The sequence below is a fragment of the Canis lupus genome, chromosome 27, assembly GCF_011100685.1.
Source record: "Canis lupus familiaris isolate Mischka breed German Shepherd chromosome 27, alternate assembly UU_Cfam_GSD_1.0, whole genome shotgun sequence".
NCBI classification, from domain to species: Eukaryota; Metazoa; Chordata; class Mammalia; order Carnivora; family Canidae; genus Canis; species Canis lupus.
In genome coordinates, this window is record NC_049248.1 from 4,074,168 (window position 1) to 4,095,371 (window position 21,204).

The 21,204-nt window shown below is 47.3% G+C and overlaps 1 protein-coding gene across 2 annotated transcripts; it reads left to right on the plus strand.

Annotated features, from left to right (window-relative positions):
* The first annotated feature begins 10,687 nt into the window (after window positions 1–10,687).
* FKBP4 (FKBP prolyl isomerase 4) lies at window positions 10,688–19,597 on the plus strand. 2 transcript variants are annotated; one of them, XM_038576447.1, is made up of 10 exons: window positions 10,688–10,838; window positions 13,063–13,207; window positions 13,891–14,033; window positions 14,848–14,968; window positions 15,233–15,389; window positions 16,044–16,134; window positions 16,232–16,315; window positions 16,549–16,734; window positions 17,249–17,488; window positions 18,798–19,597. In XM_038576447.1, the coding sequence occupies exons 1-10, from the start codon at window positions 10,734–10,736 to the stop codon at window positions 18,903–18,905; spliced, it is 1,380 nt and encodes a 459-aa protein (XP_038432375.1). In that variant the 5' UTR covers window positions 10,688–10,733; the 3' UTR covers window positions 18,906–19,597. The 2 variants fall into 2 exon arrangements, with proteins under 2 accessions (XP_038432375.1, XP_038432376.1); XM_038576448.1 differs by lacking the exon at window positions 10,688–10,838 and adding an exon at window positions 11,183–11,308.
* Window positions 19,598–21,204: the final 1,607 nt, after the last annotated feature.

Below are 21,204 nucleotides of genomic sequence, written 5' to 3' on the forward strand. Positions count from 1 at the left end.
AAAGGAAAAAAGAAAGAAATAGAAAGCTAAGAACTGAGCAGAGAAGCAAAGAAAAGAAGGCAAGTGTGTAAAAGACTGACAGAAGTCCAGGAGAAGATAAGACATCTCTCTACAGAAATTTTGAAAGCATTATCTGCAAGTAGAGATGAAGCTCCAGCCATTCTTTCAAACCTCTCAAATACCTGCAATCTGAGATGGGACTAGATGGGACAGGAAGCAGATTAGCAGTTGCCAGGGGCTGGGGGGCTGGGGAGCGCTGGGAAGTGATAGCTGAAGGTTACAGGGAGTCTCTATTGAGGGGGATGAAAATGTTCAAAAATTGGTTATGCTGATGGTTGCACAATGCTGTGAATATACTAAAAGCCCCTGAATTTGCACACTTTAAATGGTGAATTATATGCTGTCTGAATTCTATCTCAATAGCTGTTACCAACAGACATCAATTGCATGTTTGTACAACAACGTGAATGTATTTAGCACCCCCACACCTTATACCAAAATATAGTTAAAATGGTAAATTTTGTTACGTATTTTCTACAATAATTAAAACAAAATATCAATTGCATTCCGTATACTGACAACAAACGATTAGAAAGTAAACTCTTATTTTATTTTAAAGATTTTATCTATTTATTCATGAAAGAATCGGAGAGAGAGAGAGAGAGGCAGAGACAGAAGCAGGCTCCATGCAGGAAGCCCGACGTGGGACTCCATCCTGGGTCTCCAGGATCACATCCTGGGCTGAAGGCAGCGCTAAACCACTGAGCCATCTGGGCTGTCCCAAAAGTAAACTTTTAAAAACAGCATCTGCAATAGCACCAAAACCAAAAAATGCCTAGGAATAAATCTAATAAAATAAGTACAGGGATCCCTGGGTGGCGCAGCGGTTTGGCGCCTGCCTTTGGCCCAGGGCGCGATCCTGGAGACCCGGGATCGAATCCCACGTCGGGCTCCCAGTGCATGGAGCCTGCTTCTCCCTCTGCTTATGTCTCTGCCTCTCTCTCTCTCTCTGTATGACTATCATAAATAAATAAAAATTTAAAAAAAATAAAAAATAAAAAAATAAAATAAGTACAAGACCTTGACACTGAAAATATGAAACACTAAACACTGCTGAAAAAAATTAAAGAATACAAAAAACAAAAGGAGGAATATATCATGTTCATGGATTGGACAAATCAGTATTTGAAGATGTCAGATCTCCCTAATTTGACTTATAAGTTAGTGGAATCGCAATCAAAACCTCAGCATTTTTAAAAGATATTAACAAGGTGATAATAAAATGTATATGAAAAAAAAAGCAAAGAATAGAAAAACCAGGGCAGCCCGGGTGGCTCAGCGGACCTGGGATCGAGTCCCACATCAGGCTCCCTACACGGAGCCTGCTTCTTCCTCTGCCTGTGTCTCTGCCTCTCTCTCTCTCTCTCTCTCCCCCTCTGTGTCTCTCATGAATAAATAAATAAAATCATAAATAAATAAATAAATAAATAAATACAAGATTAGCACTGTATACCTACTAGAATGGCCAAAATTGAGAACACTGGCAAAACCAAATGCTAGTTAGGATGTAGGGTAATAGGAGAGAGAGTTCCTGTTTATCGCTGGCAGGAATGCAAAACACCCACTTTGCAATACAGTTTGGCAGTTTCGTACAAAACTAAACATACTCTTATCATACAGTGATTTACCCAAAGGAGTTTAAAACTGATGTCCATACAAAAACCTGCACATGGATATTTCTAACAGTTTTATTCAGTTATTCAATAAATTGAATACTGTTATTTAATAACAGCGTCCTTGCCAAAACTTGTAAGCAGCCAAGACATCCTTCCGCAATGAACAGATAAACAAACTGTGGTACATCCATACAATGCAAAATTATTCAGTACTAAAATGAAATGAGCTATCAGCCATGAAAAGACATGGAGGAAACTTAAATGCATATTACTGAGTGAAAGAAGCCAGTCTGAAAAGTCTACATACTATATGTTTCCAACCATATGACATTCTGGAAAAGGCAAAACTACAATAAAAAGATCAGTGGTTGCCAGGGGTTATCAGGGGAGAGAACACAGGCAGAACACAGAGGATTCTTATGACAGTAAAACTACCCTGTGGGTCACTATTATGGTAGGTACACGTCATTTCAAATTTGTCTAAACCCGTAGGAATGTACAAGCCCAAGAGTGAACCCTAATGTAAACTATGAACTTTGATTGATACTGACGTGTTGCTATAGGTTCATTGATTGTAACAAACGTACTCCTCTGCCGAGGGGTGTTGATAATGGAGAGAGCCTATGGTAATGGGTGTCAGGTACAGGATCTGTGCGAAATCTCTGTGCCTCCTGCTCAATTTTGCTTTGACCCCAAAACCACTCTAAAAACTAAAGTCTATTAAAGAAAATCACTAACCATAAAAAGTAATTAGTAAACTGAACTTCATTAAAATTAAAATATTCACCAAAACATACCATTATGTGAGTGAAAAGGCATGCAACAGACCAAAAGAGGACTGTGGTATTATCAAAGCAAATCTTACCTAAAATATAGAAAGAAACTCCAAAATTAATAACAAAAGGATAGACAATGTAGTCTTTTAGAATGGGGCAAAGTTATGAACAGGTACTTCACAAAGATTTGAATGAGTATCCAGATGGCCAAAATGTATACGAAAAGGTGTTCGACTTCATTAATTATCAAGGAAATACAAATTGCATAGCACTACATCCTCCAGATAAGTTAAATTTAAAAGGACTGGCGATACCATGTTTTGGCAAGAATGTGCAGGAACTGGAACTCTCAGACACTCTTGGTGGGAGTGTAAACTTGATACCGCGACTTCAGAAAATTGGCAACATCTACCAAAGCTAAATATAAGAAAAACCCATGACCCAGCAATTCCATTTCTTAGGTAGATACCAAACTGAAATGAGCACTTGTATGTCTAAAAGCAATGTATAAGAATATTCATAGAAGTTGTGTAGATAATAGCTCAAACCTGGAAACAACTCGTATATCATCAGCAATGGGATGGATAAGAAAGTTGTCATATGGGAATCCCTGGGTGGCTCAGCGGTTTGGCGCCTGCCTTTGGCTCAGGGCGTGATCCCGGAGTCCTGGGATCGAGTCCCACGTCGGGTTTCCTGCATGGAGCCTGCTTCTCCCTCTGCCTGTGTCTCTGCCTTTCTCTCTCTCTCTCTGTGTCTCTCATGAATAAACAATAAAATAAAATCTTAAAAAAAAAAGTTGTCATATAGTTATATGATCAAATGTTATATAACAATGAAAGATAATGAGCTATTCCTACATACAATAAGATGGGTAAATTACACATACATAACGTAGAATGAAGGAAGCCAGTCCATAAAAGATGCATACTGTAGGATTCCTTTTGAATGATGTTCAAACACAGAGGGAACTAATCTACTGTGATAGAAATCAGAATAGTGTTTACTCCTGGGGATCATTATTTCTCCTGTAGGGCACAACACGAGGGAGGCAGTTGGGGTGCTGAGATGTTCTACTTTGATGTGGGTGATAGTTAGATGCATAGATATATATGTAAGAATTTATCGAGCTACACATTTACAACTTTTTAAAAATAAATAGATATCATTATCCATCTTTCAACATCTTTCTCAAGTTCTAGCTCTTTCTGAGGCCTGCCCAGCATATTCTTCCTCTTACCAGATCTGAGCAATTTGCCCCCTGAAACAGTGCCATGCCACTTAGCCGTTAGTGCGGCTCTAAATTCTCTGTGTAAGCATCTCGAGGGTAGGATCATTCTGTCATAGGCTCTAGGCAACCCACAATCCCTGGTGCTGACCCTGGAACCCAATACATGCTCAGAAAATAGCTTTACACTAACTGTCCATTTATGGGAAGTTGTGGTGGCAAGCCTTAATGGGCTCCAGTCTTGAGGATGGTCTGAGGGATAGTTTTCCATAACCCCATCTTTCCTTCCCAATGGGAAAGAGAGGCTGGTTGGGATGTCAAGTAATTGATCAATAAAGGATCAAACCAAGAACTCCTTTATAAAAGGATACTCTTCTCCCCAAAGGTATACGAGGCTCTCTCTGTCTGGTCTATCCCAGAATCTATGTGAGTATTCCCACCCCTGTCTAGGGCTCCATGAGGAAATTAAAACTGAAATACCACATAGTTCCCCTGGAGGTAGGTGGCTAGTTATGGAGAGGTTAAAGATCACCAATTGAAAGGTTAAAGACAGAGACTCTCTGAATACACATTTTGGATAAATGCGGAAGGAAGAAATATTATAGTCAATATTTAACTAAACTAAAGCTATTGTCGACATAGAATGAACTTCTGGAATATAAGAATAAATCCAAACTCTCATATAAACTTTTTATTATTACTACAACTTAAACATTTAAAAATGCTAACAGACCAATTACAGAAGTTTGACACTATACTGAAGGAAAAATAATTTCTTAGTTTCTCAGTAATGATAGCTGCTGGGTTGCCCCTGTGGTCATAACAATACATATTTACAATATTAAATATACATTTACTTTCAACCAAGGACAATAGAGGGCAAGATTTTATTTTTCTCAAATGACAATCCTTGCTCTAGTTATGTTAATTGACAGGTGTACACCAACACCTGGTCTTTAATCACTCTCAAGTTTGGGAAACTAGAAATAATGCCAATAAGTTCCTGGCTATATGACCCTCTAAAGAACAAGGCCAAAGCCAATTTTCAGTGCATCCCTTGATACAGGAGGATGAAGACTGGCTACCTTTTATCACCTCAAGAGAAAAACAAAAAGAATATATTTATCTGTGGTAGGAAATTAGATTTTATTTTTATAAAGAAGAAAAAAATTCTTTCACTTAGCAGGACAGCCAAAATATTTTGTCCTTTTTTCCCCAGAGAGATCAGATAATACTGGAGCCCAAGGAAATATTAAGACCGAATCCTTACCTGCACAGGGCTCCTGGTCTTTTTGGAAAATATCAGCACACAAAGATACTATTAGTTATATAAGATAGTCAGACTCAGGGCAACCCCAGTGGTGCAGCGGTTTAGCGCCGCCTGCAGCCCAGGGTGTGATCCTGGAGACCTGGATCGAGTCCCACATCAGGCTCTCTGCATGGAGCCTGCTTCTCCCTCTGCCTATGTCTCTGCCTCTCTCTCTCTCTGTGTCTCTATGAATAAATAAATAAAATCTTAAAAAAAAAAAGATAGTCAGACTCATTAAGGAGCAAAAAGTACAAATATAATTTAACATTCAGGAGAGAAGCACTCTCCTGGAAATGATAGAGCAAACCCTTGTCTGGGCCAGCGGCTCTGAATCAGAGGACAAAAGACAGGATCTTCCAGGGCTTTTATTCCATATTCCAGTAATCAGCAGGCTGAAAAAATTAAACGTGGCACAGAAAGTGATTACCACTTACCATGTGCCATGCACTGCTTTAAGTACTTCACACATAATAATTCATTTAATTATCAAAGAAGGGACGCCTGGCTGGCTCAGCGGTTAAGTGTCTGCCTTTGGCTTAGGGCGTGATCCTGGAGTCCTGGGATCGAGTCCTGCAGCGGGCTCCCTGCATGGAGCCTACTTCTCCCTCTGCCTATGTCTCTGCCTCTCTGTGTCTCTCTCATGCATAAATAAATAAATAAATCTTTTTTTAAAAATCCTCAAAGAAAACCCCTATGGGGTAGGTACTATCATGACTCCCATTTTATAGCTCAGGAAAACTTGCCCAAGGACCCACAATGTGTTCAATGACGAAACAGATTGGAGCCCAAGCCAGACCTCAAGAGCTTAACCTTTACATTCTGCAGATCTCTCTTATTTGCAAACCTCACCCAAGGGTCTACTATTTTTCAAGTGTATGAAAATGGACTGGTTGCATCTGGGTGGCCCAGCTGATTAAGTGTCTGACTCTTGATCTCAGCTCAGGTCTTTTTTTTTTTTTTTTTTTTAATTTATTTTTTATTGGTGTTCAATTTACTAACATACAGAATAACCCCCAGTGCCCGTCTCAGCTCAGGTCTTAATCTCAGGATTGTGAGTTCAAGCCCTGTGTTGGGCTCTACACTAGGCATTGAACCCTACTTAGAATAATAATAATAATAATAACCAATAATCACTAAAATAAGTAAGTAAATAAATGTATTTTTCATGAACTATTGAGTGTCTGTTTTGGCCGATAGTATGGTTTGCATTTTCTCAATCAAAAGACACAAAAAGTAGCAAGAAGTTATGTAAGTGTCCTTAATATTTTTGGTATTACTTTCCTAAAAACTCCAGTTAGCTATCATATTAGTGTTTTATTAGTTTCAAGTGCACAATATAATGATTCAACAATTCTATATGTTACTCAGTGCTCATCATAAGCGTACTCTTTTTTTTTTTTTAAAGATTTATTTAATTTATTTATTTATGATAGTCACACACACAGAGAGAGAGAGAGAGAGGCAGAGACATATGCAGAGGGAGAAGCAGGCCCCATGCACCAGGAGCCCGACGTGGGATTTGATCCCGGGTCTCCAGGATCGCGCCCTGGGCCAAAGGCAGGCACTAAACCGCTGTGCCACGCAGGGATCCCCTCATAAGCGTACTCTTAATCCCCTCTACCTAGTTCACCTATCTTCCACCCATCCCCGCCTCTAGTAACTATCAATTTGTTCTCTAGAGTTAAGTCTCTTTGTTTTGTTTCTGAAATTCTACATATGAGTGAAATCATATGGTATTTGTCTTTCTCTGACTGACTTATCTCACTTAGCATTACACTCTCTAGATCCATCCATGTTGTTAAAAATGACAAGATTTCATTTTGTTATGGCTGAGTAACATTCCATTGTATGAATATACCACATCTTGGGGCACCTGAGTGGCTCAGTGATTAAGCATCTGCCTTTGGCTCAGAGCATGATCCCAGAGTCCTGGGATCGAGTCCCACATCAGGCTCCCTGCAGGGAGGCTGCTTCTCTATGTCTCTGCCTCTTTCTCTGTGTCTCTCATGAATAAATAAATAAAATCTTTAAAAAAAAAGAATATACCACATCTTTATCCATTCATCTATCAGTGGACACTCAGGTACTTCCATAACTTGACCTGAAAATAATGCTGCAATAAACATAGGGGTGCATCTATCCTTTCAAATTAGTGTTTTCGTATTCTTTGGGTACATACCTAGTAGGGTTTTCTATTACCTTTTTTTTTTTTTAGATTTTTATTTATTTACTTATTCATGACAGACACACAGAGAGACAGAGACAGACAGCGGGAGAAGCGGGCTCCCCACAGGAAGCCCAATGAGGGACTTGATCCCCAGACCTGGGATCATCCCCTGAGCTGAAGGTAGATGCTCAATCACTGAGCCACCAAAGTGTCTCATCTGTAAAATTTTTAAAAAGATTTTATTCATTTATCTGACAGAGCGCACAAGCAGGGGGAACGGCAATCAGAGGGAAGGGGAGAAGCAGACTCCTCGCTGAGCAGGAAGCCTGATGTGGGGGTCCATCCCAGGACCCTGGGATCATGACCTGAGGCGAAGGCAATTTGCTTAACCGACTGAGCCATCCAGACACCCCTGATTTTTTGACACACATCATATTGGCAATGTTCTAATCCTTAGGCTAGGTGGTATATTCCCAAGGTTCATCATGTTCGTATGGGACATACTATGTGTATGCGTACGTTACAAACACCTACATACTCATCTCACATACTTTTGAATGATACAGATACATATTTTTTTTTTAACGTTTAAGAGCACTGGCAGTGTAAGAAGGTGAAAATAGCAACTATAAAGACAACGGGGACAACAACAACAACAAAAAAAAGACAACGGGGTCTTCATGTCTGAAGGATGCACCTAGCATTAGAGAGGTGAACTAGATGAGCACAGGAAGGCCGATTTTGGCAATAACAAAGCTTCTGACCACAGCTTGAGTCATCTCCAGAATAAGGTGGATGATTTAAAAAAAAAAAAAAAAAAAGTATGTTCTCTTCTTCTAGCAGAAAGGGAAAATTTTGGAAGGATTTTGAATGAGTGAATAATACCAGTGCAAATAATTACATTGTTAAACACCTTTAATGGGAATACTGATTTCAATGAGCTGGAAATGGGAAAAGTCAGGGGAGGGAAAGAACAAAATATCTGCATACTTTCTACATTGAGTATATGTAAGTTTTGCAATCAGAAGAATATAAAGAAACAGGAAAAAAATCTAGGAACCGTAAGGTTCTGGTCTGGGAATTCAGGAACCCAATGCCTACTGCCCCCTCCTCTCTCCCTTCCACCTCCCAGCCCCTCCTTACTCATCCACTGAACAGAGTCAGAACTTTCTCACTGGAAACCTTTCCCTCCTATCCTTCCCCTTTCCCTTCCACCCTATCATTCCCCTCTCTAATAGACCACTCTTCCCCTATCTCTGCCATTACACTTATCACATTAGAGTAATGACCATTCTGTAAACCACCCACTCAAAGGTGGGCACTGTGCTGGATACTTGCCGCATGTTCCCTCTTTCCTAACTGTTATAACTCCTCTCACTGACAAATGTTACCATCCCCAGAACCTGCCTCAGATCAAAATAGTACATGGGTGACCCAACTCTCAGTGGCAGGTGCATCTTCAGCACTATGTGTTAACAGAAACTAAAAGATATAGACTTATGCTATTTGCTGTGAGTAATAAAAAAGATGTAGAAAAGCAGTCCTCTAAAGGTGAACTTTCCTTTTTCATCCCAACTCATTCCTCCAGATAATACCCAGTGGTCTTAGCATCGAAAGAAACTAGCACAGGGGCACCTGGGTGGTTCAGTTGGTTAAATGTCTGGCTCTTGGGTTTTGGCTCAGGTGATGATCTCCAGGTGAGGTTGAGCCCAGGAATGGGGCCCGGAGTCCACTTGAGATTCTCTCCCGTTCTAAAAAAAAAAAAAAAAAAATCAGTAAATAAAATCAAAACCAAAAAAAGAAAAGAAAAAGAAAGAAAAGAAACTACCACACGTTGGTGTAGCCAAGTGCATAAACCAACACCAAGATAACTGCCAAACCAGCCAGCTAGCACCTTACCCACCACCCTTGTCTCCTGGAGTTTTGGAGAACTTTCAGTGTTACTTCCTACTCTACTGAGGGACGCATAGAAAATAAATAGATTTATCCCCCCATAAATCTAATGGGTATCCCCAATCATCTAATGAGACACTTCTTAGTTGTGGCTCAAGTCATCTGCTATAAATTGCTGGAGGAAATGGTTTTATTTCTTCTGCATTCCCTTCCCGTCAGACTCCATCAGACAGGGCTATAACGAATGATCCAATTACCTTATGGAGCTGCAATTTCATCCATAATAGGGTAAATTATGTACCTAAGCGCGACAGTTTGCATACAACAGCACAGTGCCAGGCATATAGTGAGGGCTCCAAAAAAAGATTATTATTGGAATACAAACTTATGCAGCCAAAAACTATTTGACTCCACTCACCAGGCACTATGTTAAACTGGGGCTAAGTGCTGAGCAAAATCGACACTCTCTAGATGATTCTTTTTTGTCAAAGGCAAAATCTATCTATTCAGGTAGCTAGGGGCTGCAGAGCTCTGACTTGCCGCACAGCTGCTCTGCACTCACAGGCAGTCGGTAGATACTCGAAAACCAAGTATCAGGCAGAAAATTTTCATTGCCGTGGGTCTTTGGTAAAAAGGAGTGACTGTTTTCGTGACTTGAAACAATTTCCATTTTTAAATATTAATCTAAAGGGTCCTCCTATCATAGCTGGGGAAGGTCCCTTTAATATGCGTCCCATTTAGAGTCCTTAGCTCAGCGGGTCATTTCTTGCAAATCCTGCTCCGACCATTTTAAGCTAAAGGCGGCACGTGTTCCCGGGTCTGGGGAATTCAGGGGTGTTCTCCCAGATTCCGAGCACTGGGGTCGCCGAGCCCCCTTCCCTTCTCTCCCCCCAGCCCTCTAAGCGTCTGTACGCTGAGTGCAGAGATGCGAGGCCGCGCCGCGTGCGCCCGCCGCCGGCTTATAAAAATGCGCGTCTCGTGTGCGGGGAGATCACGTCCGGCTGCGCGGGTCGGGGCACAGCACGCCGCAGGCTGCAACGACGGGGCGGATCTGGGGCGGACCTGGGGCGGACCTGGGGCGGCGGGCACCCTCGGCCTGGGGCTGGTGCAGGGGATCGAGAAGGATCTGGAAGAATCTGGTTAGACCGGGAAACGGGCGGGGGAGGGCCAGGGAAGGGCGCTCGGGTGGGGGTGGGGTGCGGGTGAGCGGGGGAAGCCCCCGCAGTCCGAGGGCCCCAGCGTGGGGAGAGGGAGGCCAGGCGGCCGCAGGGAGGAAAGAACCGGGGGAAAGGGGAAAAAAAAAAAAAAAAAAAAAAAACCCACCCGAAGCCCAAGCCGCGCACATTCACACAGGCACCCCGAGCAGCAGGGCCCGAACTGGCTCGGCGGCCGCCGTCTCCAGAAAGTTCTCCGCCCCCGCCCCCTCCGCCCCTCGCTCCCGCCCCTGCGCCTCCCAGCCCCTCCCTCCGCGGCGGGTGGCACCAATCGCTCCCCGCGGCCGCTCATTACCCACCGACTCCCGCTCCCGCGCCGAACCCGCCGCGGGCCGCGAGCGCGCCGGAGCCAGCGGTGTTGGAGCCCGAGGCCGGTGCGCAGCCGGGCGGCCGCCGCCAGCGCCCTCCCGCCCGCCTCCCCCAGCAGACGGCCCGGCTCCCGGCTCCCGGCGTAAACGGCGCACCGAGCGGCGATGACCGCCGAGGAGATGAAGGCGGCCGAGAGCGGGGCGCAGTCGGCGCCGCTTCCCCTCGAGGGGGTGGATGTCAGCCCCAAGCAGGACGAAGGCGTGCTGAAGGTACGCGGCGGCGGCGCGGGCGGCCGGCCTCCCGCCGAGCCGGGGACCCCCGGGCGCCCCTGCAGCGTCCGCGCGCGCCGTGAGCCGGGCGTGCGCCCGCGGCCCCGTGCATCGCCCTCCCGGCCCGGGCTGCGTTGTCGGGCGGCGGGGTGCGCGGGGGCCTCGGCCGTTCCGCGGCGTCCGGGCCCGACCGCAGCGCCAACTCCGGCGTGCGCGGTGCAGCGCGGAGGGAGGGGCGGGGCCGCCGGTGGCACGCGAGGTGCCGCCAGGGGGCCCGGGCCGGCCCCGACGCCGCCCGCCGCCCCCCGCACCCGGCCCCGGCCCCGCCGCCCCGCCGCCCCGCCGCCAGCTGCAGCCGGGAAGCCCCTGGACGCGTCCGCGGGCGCTGCTGCGAGATCTCGGCTGCCTCGGGCAGTTAAACATGAGCTCGGACCCGGAGCGGCCACCGGACTGATTCTCCTGGCCCAGAGGTTCTGCTGCGACCTGGCCCGGCCCGGGGCCTGGCGCCAGCAGAGCCGGTGGCGCCCTCCGTCCCCCCGGCGGCCCCCTTCCCAGAGGCTGGGACCCAGCGAGGTCACCGGCCCAGCCATGCTGGCCCCCTCCCCCCGCCCCCGCCCCGGGAGGGCCAGCGAGCGGCATGCCGGGACCTGTAGTTCCCCTCCCCCTCGTGAGCCGGGGCCGGGCTGCGGGCCGGGAGGAGGTGCTCTGCTGGGAGCCGCGGAGCCGCGGAGGGAGGGGGCCGGGCCTCGGGGGGCAGGGCATCTTGACCTGGGTCAGGGCGACTTGATGGTGCTTCAGAGCAGGTTCTGTGCAGTACAGGATGGCGAAATCCCAGGCTGGATTTCATGCCTCCTCCTCATGCAGTGTTTCTTTTCATCCTGGCTTCCCACTGCTTAGTTGCGTGAGAGAGAGCGAGAGAGACCTGGGCAAAGCTGGAGACCTCAGGGAACCCATAAACTGGTCCAGAAACGGTCCTGGTTTTGCCCAGATCTCGGAATCTTAAGCTGTTCTCCCAGTGAGCATGTGGCTTTCTCTTCTCTCTCCAGCGTCCTGATGGTTTCTACAAGTTTATTATTCCCAGAAGGGTCCTTTGCCCTTTTCTCTTCCACTCCCTCCCTTTTGTACTCTTCAAGGCTTCTGCCCATTCTGTTATGCAGGCTTTCCCTTAATAGGTAACCACATACGTTCCAGGTGATCCATGGAGTCTCCTTGTCCCCTTATATAAATGCTAAAGAAGAGCAGCAAATCTTCCTGAGAAAGGCTCTAGTTCTCAAAACACTTCACTTGCTTCCCAATCAAGTGAATGCTCCTGTCCTGAGTCTCAGTGCCCCTGTGCCCATCGGTGACCTGGTATTTTCACAGCCTCTTTTGGACTTCTGCGATCCTGTCCATTATTCTATTTCTGTCCACAAACCAGACCCTGATATGATGACCACCAGCATTTAGGAAGAATGAGGAAACCTAGCATAAATGGTTCTCTCTTTTCTACTGATAATAATTTTCAGCTTTTTACCAGTTTAATTCTCCAATCCTGATAGGGACTATTATCACCAGTCTACAAATAAAGTCTAGAAAGCTTGACTTATACAAGATCATAGAGCAAAAACTTGAACTCCGGGTTTCTGTTTTGAGTTTTCTTCTCTCTCTCTTTTTTTTTTTTTTTTTTTACAGATTTTGTTTGTTCATGAAAAATAGAGAGGTGGCAGAGACATAGGCAGAGGGAGAAACAGGCTCCCTGCAGGGAGCTTGATTCTGGACTTGATCCTGGGATCCTAGGATCATGACCTGAGCCTAAGGCAGATGCTCAACCACTGAGCCGCCCAGGCATCCCTGTCTTGAGGTTTTTGGTTTTCTTTTCTAAAAAAAAATTTTTTTTTTAAAAAAATTCATTCATGAGAGACACACAAGAGAGGGGCAGAGACACAGGCAGAGGGAGAAGCAGGCTCCATGCAGGGAGCCTGACGTGGCAGTTGATCCCGGGACTCCAGGATCCCAAGTCCTATTGCACCTCAAGAAAGATGGAGGCAGGGTGTCAGCTGGCTTCTAGCCAGACTTAATGTCACAATCACGGGAGGTTTAGTCCTTTTGCTTACAGTGTGACAGAAGGGTCCCTCTATGTTTGCATCAGAGTCTGTGTGGGCAGTTTAAGTGCCTCATTCAGCCCCCATGCCCCGGGAAAGCCAGCAAGCTTTCCCAGTACTCACCTTCTCTGCCTTCCTCCCAGGTCATCAAGCGAGAGGGCACAGGCACGGAGATGCCCATGATTGGGGACCGAGTCTTTGTCCACTACACTGGCTGGCTGTTAGATGGCACCAAGTTTGACTCCAGTCTGGACCGCAAGGACAAATTCTCCTTTGACCTGGGCAAAGGTAGGCACGGTTAGTGGGTTGGGAGCATCAGCTCTGCGGAGGGTGTAAGCTTTCACAAGCAGAAACCATACTTTCAGAAGCGTAAGGAGGAATGGTTTGTTCAGTCCATGAATTTTTCTCGTTAAACTCGTTTTTTCTTCTCCTCTGCTGGAACCGTGTTGATCTCTCTCTCTCACTCTCTATCTCTCTCTCACCTTCCCTAATCACCTTTGGACGCCTCAGTTCCTCTTCAGGGGTAGATTCCCTGGTTTCTTTCTTTTTTTTTTTTTTTTTTAAATTTTTATTTATTTATGATAGTCACAGAGAGAGAGAGAGAGAGAGAGGCAGAGACATAGGCAGAGGGAGAAGCAGGCTCCATGCACCGGGAGCCCGACGTGGGATTCGATCCCGGGTCTCCAGGATCGCGCCCTGGGCCAAAGGCAGGCGCTAAACCACTGCGCCACCCAGGGATCCCGATTCCCTGGTTTCTTAAACAACTTTGTTCCAGACTTGAGTAATATCTTAAAAGAGATCTGGGGCCTGACAGTGCTTATTGCAACCAGGTTTTCTACCTCCCTGGTCTCGTTTTTAAAGAGTGTGTAGCTTCCATGTGGGCATAGTGTCCTAAAGGTCTCTGGAGCTACTGTCTGAGCCCAGGGTCAGCTCCCTGCCAAGGAGGACCTGTTTGCTTTCTGTGCCTACAGGGGAGGTCATTAAGGCTTGGGACATTGCTGTAGGAACCATGAAGGTGGGAGAAGTGTGCCACATCACCTGCAAACCAGAATATGCCTACGGTTCGGCAGGCAGCCCTCCAAAAATCCCCCCCAATGCCACGCTTGTGTTTGAGGTGAGTGTCCAGGCACAGAGAGCAAGGCAGAGAGCCAGCCTTCTCTCAGCCCAGGGCCTGGCTGCCTTCCAGGGCTTCCTGCCGCTTGGAGACAATGTAGCCAAGGCTAAGGGCCTGGCCTTAGGGGAGGAAGAGCCCTGGAGAGGGCAGCTGGCTCTGCTGTGCACATAGCCTGCTGTTGCCAGAGCACAGCCACTAATGGAGATTTCGGGGGGAAAGAGGTGGCCACAAATTCGTCCTCAGACTTGAAGTAGGGTAAGGGTTGTGAGGCATGTTTTATTTCTGGAACAATGCCCAGAGAGGTTAGAATTCCACTGAAAGGGCTCTGGGGGTTAGAATCTATATAGTGATAGATGGCAGTATAGAACATCAGTGCTTTACAGATCAAAGGAGGGGAGAGATCTCCCCGTGGGCCACGGCGATGAGAGCCTTCCCTGAGACGGGGGACTTCACACCATTCAGTCTGACAATGGCTGAGCCCTCATTAGTGGATGCTTGGAGAATGTTCGGGAGACTTGCTGAAAGATGTTCGGTCATTTCCACTGCCTACCAGCTTGGCTTTCTCAGTGGGCTGGAACATGTCCTCCCTATGTGGAGCTGAGGTCAACCAGATCTGCTTGACCGGCCCACCTCTACCAAAGTTGAGACCAGAACTTAGCAGAAGGGCCGCTTTGTCCACTCTCGGTTTGCTGCCCTTGTGGTCGGGCCTGGTCTGGCAGTTACCAGGGACTCTTCTGGAGAGAGAAAAACTGCAGCTCACCGCTGATGAGTTAGTGCTGAAAGGAGTTGTGTCGCCTTCCGTCTCATCCCACAGGTGGAGTTGTTCGAGTTCAGGGGAGAGGACCTGACAGAAGAAGAAGATGGCGGGATCATCCGGAGAATACGGACTCGGGGCGAAGGCTATGCCAGGCCCAACGAGGGTGCTATCGTGGATGGTGAGATAGCAGTCTGGGGTTTCGGTTCAGATTCTGGTACTTAGGGCTTGGGGCTCTGGGCAAGTCCCTTCCTTTTCTGATCCTAGTATCTCATCTGAGAAACGAGGGATTAGATCATATCTTCTCAACGTCCCTCCAGCTCAGAACATGACAAGGGCACCTTGGGGGCAGGAAGTGAGGAGGTCACGGAGGGAGGCTGGTGGCATCCTTCCTCAGTCTCTTGCCTGCTCACATCCCTGGCACATTGCCTCTTCTCCCTGCCAGTTACACTGGAAGGGTACTACAAGGACCAGATGTTTGACCAGCGGGAGCTCCACTTTGAGGTTGGCGAGGGAGAGAGCCTGGACCTGCCTTGTGGGCTGGAGAAAGCCATTCAGCGCATGGAAAAAGGAGAACATTCCATTGTGTACCTCAAGCCCAGGTGAGGAGTGGGCACTTAGTAGAGCAGGTGCGTGATCCAAGGTCAGGATTGTACATGTCCACAGTGAGTTGTGTAACCAGCCCCTTGTAGCTCTTCCTCTGTGTGTGTTCACTACCCCCACAGCCTCACTAGAGGTCCCTGTGACTCTTGGCACAGCAAATGTGATTCCCTTCGTATTTAGGAGCATGCTCATAATTGTCTACATTTGAATCAAAACCTAATCTTTTCAGTCATGGCTCCTCTACATTGCCTCCTCTACCAACACAAAATCTTTGTCTCCTGTTAAGCAATACTCCATCATTAATGATGCTTATTGAAAAACACCTATTATGTGCCAGGAGCAGTACTGAAGATTCCTGGATATTTAGAGAGATTAGCCCTGCCTTCTAGTGATTCATTCAGTGAGATTTAGTAATTAGTAAGTTAGTGACTATTCCACCGTTAGTATGAGTTAGAATGATATGGGAGATGCTATGAGACCAGCTAATTGTGTGAAGAGGTCAGGGAAGATTCTGCCAAACAGGAAACATTTGAACCAAGTCTCAAGGGACGGGGAGGTGCTTCGCAGGAAACAGACAGGAAGCCTTTTCAGCTGGGAGCAGGTTGAGTGTGGCTGCAGTGACCTTTCTCTCCCCCCTGCCCCCCGCCCCCCAGCTATGCTTTTGGCAGTGTTGGGAAGGACAAGTTCCAGATCCCACCAAATGCTGAGCTGAAATACGAAATACACCTCAAGAGCTTTGAGAAGGTGAGTTTGCTCAGGGTCTTGTCTGTCTAGGAGTTGGGTCCCGGGACATGGCTTTGGGGTAGTTGACGACTCTGTGTCTCCCTTGGGGGTACGGCAGGCCAAGGAGTCTTGGGAGATGAACTCAGAGGAGAAGTTGGAACAGAGCACCATAGTGAAAGAGCGAGGCACCGTGTACTTCAAGGTGAGCCAGCGTCTGGGGCCCTGAGGACGCTCCCCGGGAGGGCTCTTCTGGGCCTAGCCTTCCCCAATGACTAGAAAACTCATTTTCTGCCAGGGAGAGGACTGGGCACACCTACAGTCGGCACCTAGTATATCTGAGCTAGCTGGTCTGGCAGGGGAAGGGGGAGGCAGGACTCCCTGGTCCCCTTATCTGCAGAGTGTCTTCCTGGTGCCTGAGCCCCCCTCCCTTTCTAGGAAGGCAAGTACAAGCAAGCTTTACTACAGTACAAGAAGATCATATCCTGGCTGGAATATGAGTCAAGTTTCTCTAATGAGGACGCACAGAAGGCACAGGCCCTCCGGCTGGCCTCCCACCTCAACCTGGCCATGTGTCATCTGAAACTGCAGGCCTTCTCAGCTGCCGTTGAGAGCTGTAACAAGGTGAGGCCCATGGAAAGGCATGGGCGCAGCATTCACGGGCTTGGTTGCGTGAGCTGCCAGCTGGTCTGAAACTTGGCCTCAGGACTGGGGCAGGAGTTAGGGTAGCAGGTGGACCAGTGGGAGCCCTGAGATGAAAGGCCCCGGGGCAAGGGCTTCGAGAAGCAAGCCCCTTGGCTTTAGTGCTCTGGAGTCAGAGGAGGGGAAAGACTGCTACGGCGTTTCCTTTGCCCTAGTCCCTAGCCCGTGCCTCTTTAGTAGTTGCTTTATTCTCGAGAGAATGGAAGTGTTGGCATGGTCTTTCATCGAAAGCCCTGTTTTCTCTCTGCGTCATGGACTAACTGGGGTTCTTTCCTAGACCTCGGTCTTTTCCCTTTAATGCCTGAAGACTACCCCTCCCCCCTTCCTGAGGTGGAGCTAGCAGGTTGTGTTCTACTGAGGGCTCCTCTGAAACCCAGTCCGGCCAGACAGGCCAAGGGGCTGAGGTCTTGCTCTTGCTTCCTCTCCGTGTCCTTAGGCCCTAGAACTGGACAGCAACAACGAGAAGGGCCTCTTCCGCCGTGGAGAGGCCCACCTGGCGGTGAATGACTTTGACTTGGCACGGGCTGACTTCCAGAAGGTCCTGCAGCTCTACCCCAGCAACAAAGCTGCCAAGGCCCAGCTGGCTGTGTGCCAGCAGCGGATCCGCAAGCAGCTTGCGAGGGAGAAGAAGCTATATGCCAACATGTTTGAGAGGCTGGCTGAGGAGGAGAGCAAGGTAAGGTTTGGGACAGGGAATGGGTGGGAGAGACAGAAGAAAAGCCCTGCCCCAGCCCTGGGCCTGCCCCAGCCACTGCGGCTCCTGGCCTGTGGTCATGTGTGCCACTCCTGGAAACCAGACATTGCCCTTGTCCTAGAGCAAGAACATGAACACTCCTCAGCAAGACCCCTGTTGGAGGGCCACCGTGCCTCTGTGATCAGGGCTGAAAACCACCCCCCCAGGCCTCAGCTTGGGAGCGATTGCCCTCTGTGTGCTTCCCAACCTCCATTCTTTTTGCCTTTTTAAAACTTAGGTTTAAAAGCCTATGTTGAAACAGGTAATAGAGTTTTACATAGTTATATTTAAACCACATGAAAGAACGTGAAGTCTCCTACCACTGAGGAGCAACTGGGTAAGACCAATGTTTAGAGGACTGCAGTATGTTATCTGGAAATAATTTACTGGAATTCCAGTAAATTATCTGACAAGTAGACCAGTTACATTTTCTTCCTTTTCCCTAATAAAAGGCAACACGTTCTACCGGTTTTGTACATTATGCTTTGTTCATATCCTGTCTACAGGATTATATCAGCATAAACTGTCTTCACATTCTTCACTGAGCCTATGGTGTTCCCTCATAGGCATACAGCCTACTGTTTTTTCCAGTCCCTGTTAACCTTCCAGTGTTCCAAACCAGTACTGGTGAATAGAAGAATAATGCAACCTGTATAGTGATTTGCAGTTTTCTAATAGCGTGCTAGAAAAGTGAACGGAAACAGGAGAGATTAATTTTAATACTTAGTTGACTCAAGGTATAAATACTGTAACATATTATTTTTTTTAATCACATTTATTTTTCAGACTCGAGTCAGGCTCCAGAAATCCATGGTATTATTTTGCACTTAAAAGATATCAGTTTGGACTAGCGGTAGAGTGATCAGGAGCCCCGTGTGGGAGTCATTACCATTTTGGACAAGTACAGTTTTACGTAGTATTGCACCAAGTGATCTTGAAAATGTATACTTCTGTGTATCTTAGGACCTACCTAGAGAGGGAGTTTGTTGTGTCAGTGTAATTCTGTTAGAAACTAGTGTGTATCTTTTTTTTAACTTGAGAGGCAAAGAGGATAGGAGTCTGTGGTACAGACCTGACACGGTGTCAGTGTGGCAGGTCACTATTGCTAGTCACTGCCATCAGCTCAGTGCAGGCAAGTGGAGCAGGGACATGGAGCACAAGTCCCCTTTCTCATCTGAGGCCTGGGCCCGATGAGAACTGGAACTCATCCCCCTACTCTTCTCCATTCCCCTACTTTCCTCCTTTCTCCCAGGCCAAGGCAGCAGTAGCTGCGGGAAACCATCATGCTGACACAGAGATGAAGGATGAGCAGAAGAATGATGTGGCAGGGAGCCAACCTCAGGTGGAGACGGAAGCATAGCCTCTGCCGAGCCCTATTCCTGCGGCTGCCTGCCTCCCCTGCTCCCTCCCCTCCTCCACCCTGTTAGTTTTGTAAAAACTGAAGAATTTTGAGTGAATTAGACCTTTATTTTTCTATCTGGTTAGATGGTGGCTTTGGGGGAAAGGGGAAAGGAGTAGGCTGGGGGATCATTTCAGGTGGTGTCACCCCCTCTTCCCTTCCCTCTCCCCCCATTACATGTGAATGAATGTCCATCCACACGCACACTCATCAGAATGTTAATTTATTTTGCTTCTTTTGTTTGCTATGTCCATTTTCCAAATGGTAGAAGGGAGTGAGTGGTAGGGATGCTACTCGAGGTCTGATGGGAAACCAGGGTGGAGAGGGAGCCTCCAGCCATTTTCGTCCTTTCCTCCTCCTGGTCCATTCCTAAACATGTGGCCTCCATGTGGGTGCTAGGGGCATGGGAAGAACCACTGCTGTGCCCGTAAACTGTTCTCTGCTGCCATCCTCCCCTCAGATGGTATGGCTAAGATGTCTTCTGGTGTCCCGACGACCACCTCCTGTCCCCCCACCAGTATTTCCCTTTGGATCAGTTTCTCTTCTCAGCCAGGTTGTGTCCCCAATCCCCTCAGCCTCTTCTCTGCACGTTGCTGAAGGTCTGGGCTTACCTCAAGTTCTGTGCTTGAGCAATAAAGTGGAAATAAAACCTGGGTGTCCAGCAACCCTTTCTGTTGGGGCTCAGAGGGTGGGCATGATGGCTACGCTTTGGGGACAAAACTGAGGGTTCACTATACAGGTTTCACCCCTAGTCGTGCTTCAGGTGTGGCCGATCAAGAAGCGTTGTGTGAGCATGGAGTGGTGCCAGCACCAGGGCCTCCCGGGTGCCATACAGACCACAGCTGGGCAATGCCTTCCACCTCCCATAGGCTCCCAACACCCCCACCCCACAGCGGGGTGAGTTCTCAGAGCTCTGCTCTTCTTTAACAGGAGGAAAGATACAATAAAGTACCGGCACCGCTTGTGTGGTTTCGGGTTAGATTTGTCTACTTCTGCCTTAAGTGATCTAGCAGAAAGCACAAGACTTTCTTGGTTTCTTTTCTTTTTTTTTTTTTTTACTTGGTTTCTTCTCAAGGTAGAAATATATTAGCAACCCTCCAGTAAGATACCTTTTACACAATTATGTATGGTAGGGAAGAACCGCACTCAAGCCAGGGAACTCTGGTACACACTCAGGTCTGCTTTCCAGCTTCTCTGTAGACCTTAATAGGAAAGAGCTTAGACTTTTTTCTGTGTTGATCTTTGCCTCCTATATCCACCCAGGGGCCCTGGGAGAAGCCAAGGGGCACAAGTCTTGTCTTCTCCCGATGGTTGTGGCAGCAGGCTAAAGCCTCTATCTGTGGCCTTCTTCCCTCCTGTAAGTTGTCCTTTCTATACGGTGGTAGAGGTAGTTTGCTTACTCACGTGCTTATACAGTTCCAGAAGCGATTTCTCTGTGCTTTTACTTTTTTTTTTTTCTCTGTGCTTTTACTGTGGAAGATTAATGTGTATGGAAATCTCCCCACATCCTACAGCATGGCTCTTTCCACGAGTCCAAACTAAAATTCAGTTTAGTCTCCCAGTGCCCACTTGTACTCTTGCGGAGTTTAACACAGTCCTGTGCACCTGGGTCTTTGGTATGCTAAGATCCATCTTGCCCCTGTAGCCAACGATAGCTGACCCTCATTATGCACCTAGGACAGAAGGCTAGGACTAAACCAGAGCCTTGTGTGAATTAACCTTAATCCTTGCAACCATCCTACAAAGGTGTTCCCCCATTTTACAGATGAAAACAAGGCTCAAGTTAAGTAGAAGGGTCTGCCTGGATTTTGAGCTCTCTGGAACAAATCCAAACTTGTTAGGAGGCTCCTGTGATCTTGGGCAAGGTGAACCTATTTCCTTAGCTCCAAAAACAGGGGCGTGGACAAGAATTAAAACTCTTTCCAGCTCTGAATGATTCCGTGGGATTCTAGGAATGTAAAACAAATGCATTTCTATAGAATCCTGGAGCTGGACAAGCCTTGGTCAATGTAATATTAAGACTACTGTGAAGATGTTTTACTTAAGTGACCAGAAGTTCTGGGTGGGTCCGTTAAGCGTTTGTGTGCAGCTCTGGCCATGATCCCAGGGTCTGGAACAGAGCCCTGCATTGGGTTCCCTGCCCAATGAGGAGTCTGCTTTTCCCTCTGTGCTCTCCTCCTTCCTCAAATATGTAAAATGTTAAAAAAAAAAAAAAAAAAAAAAAAGAAGAAGAAAAAAAGCCTTAAGGATTAAAAACAGG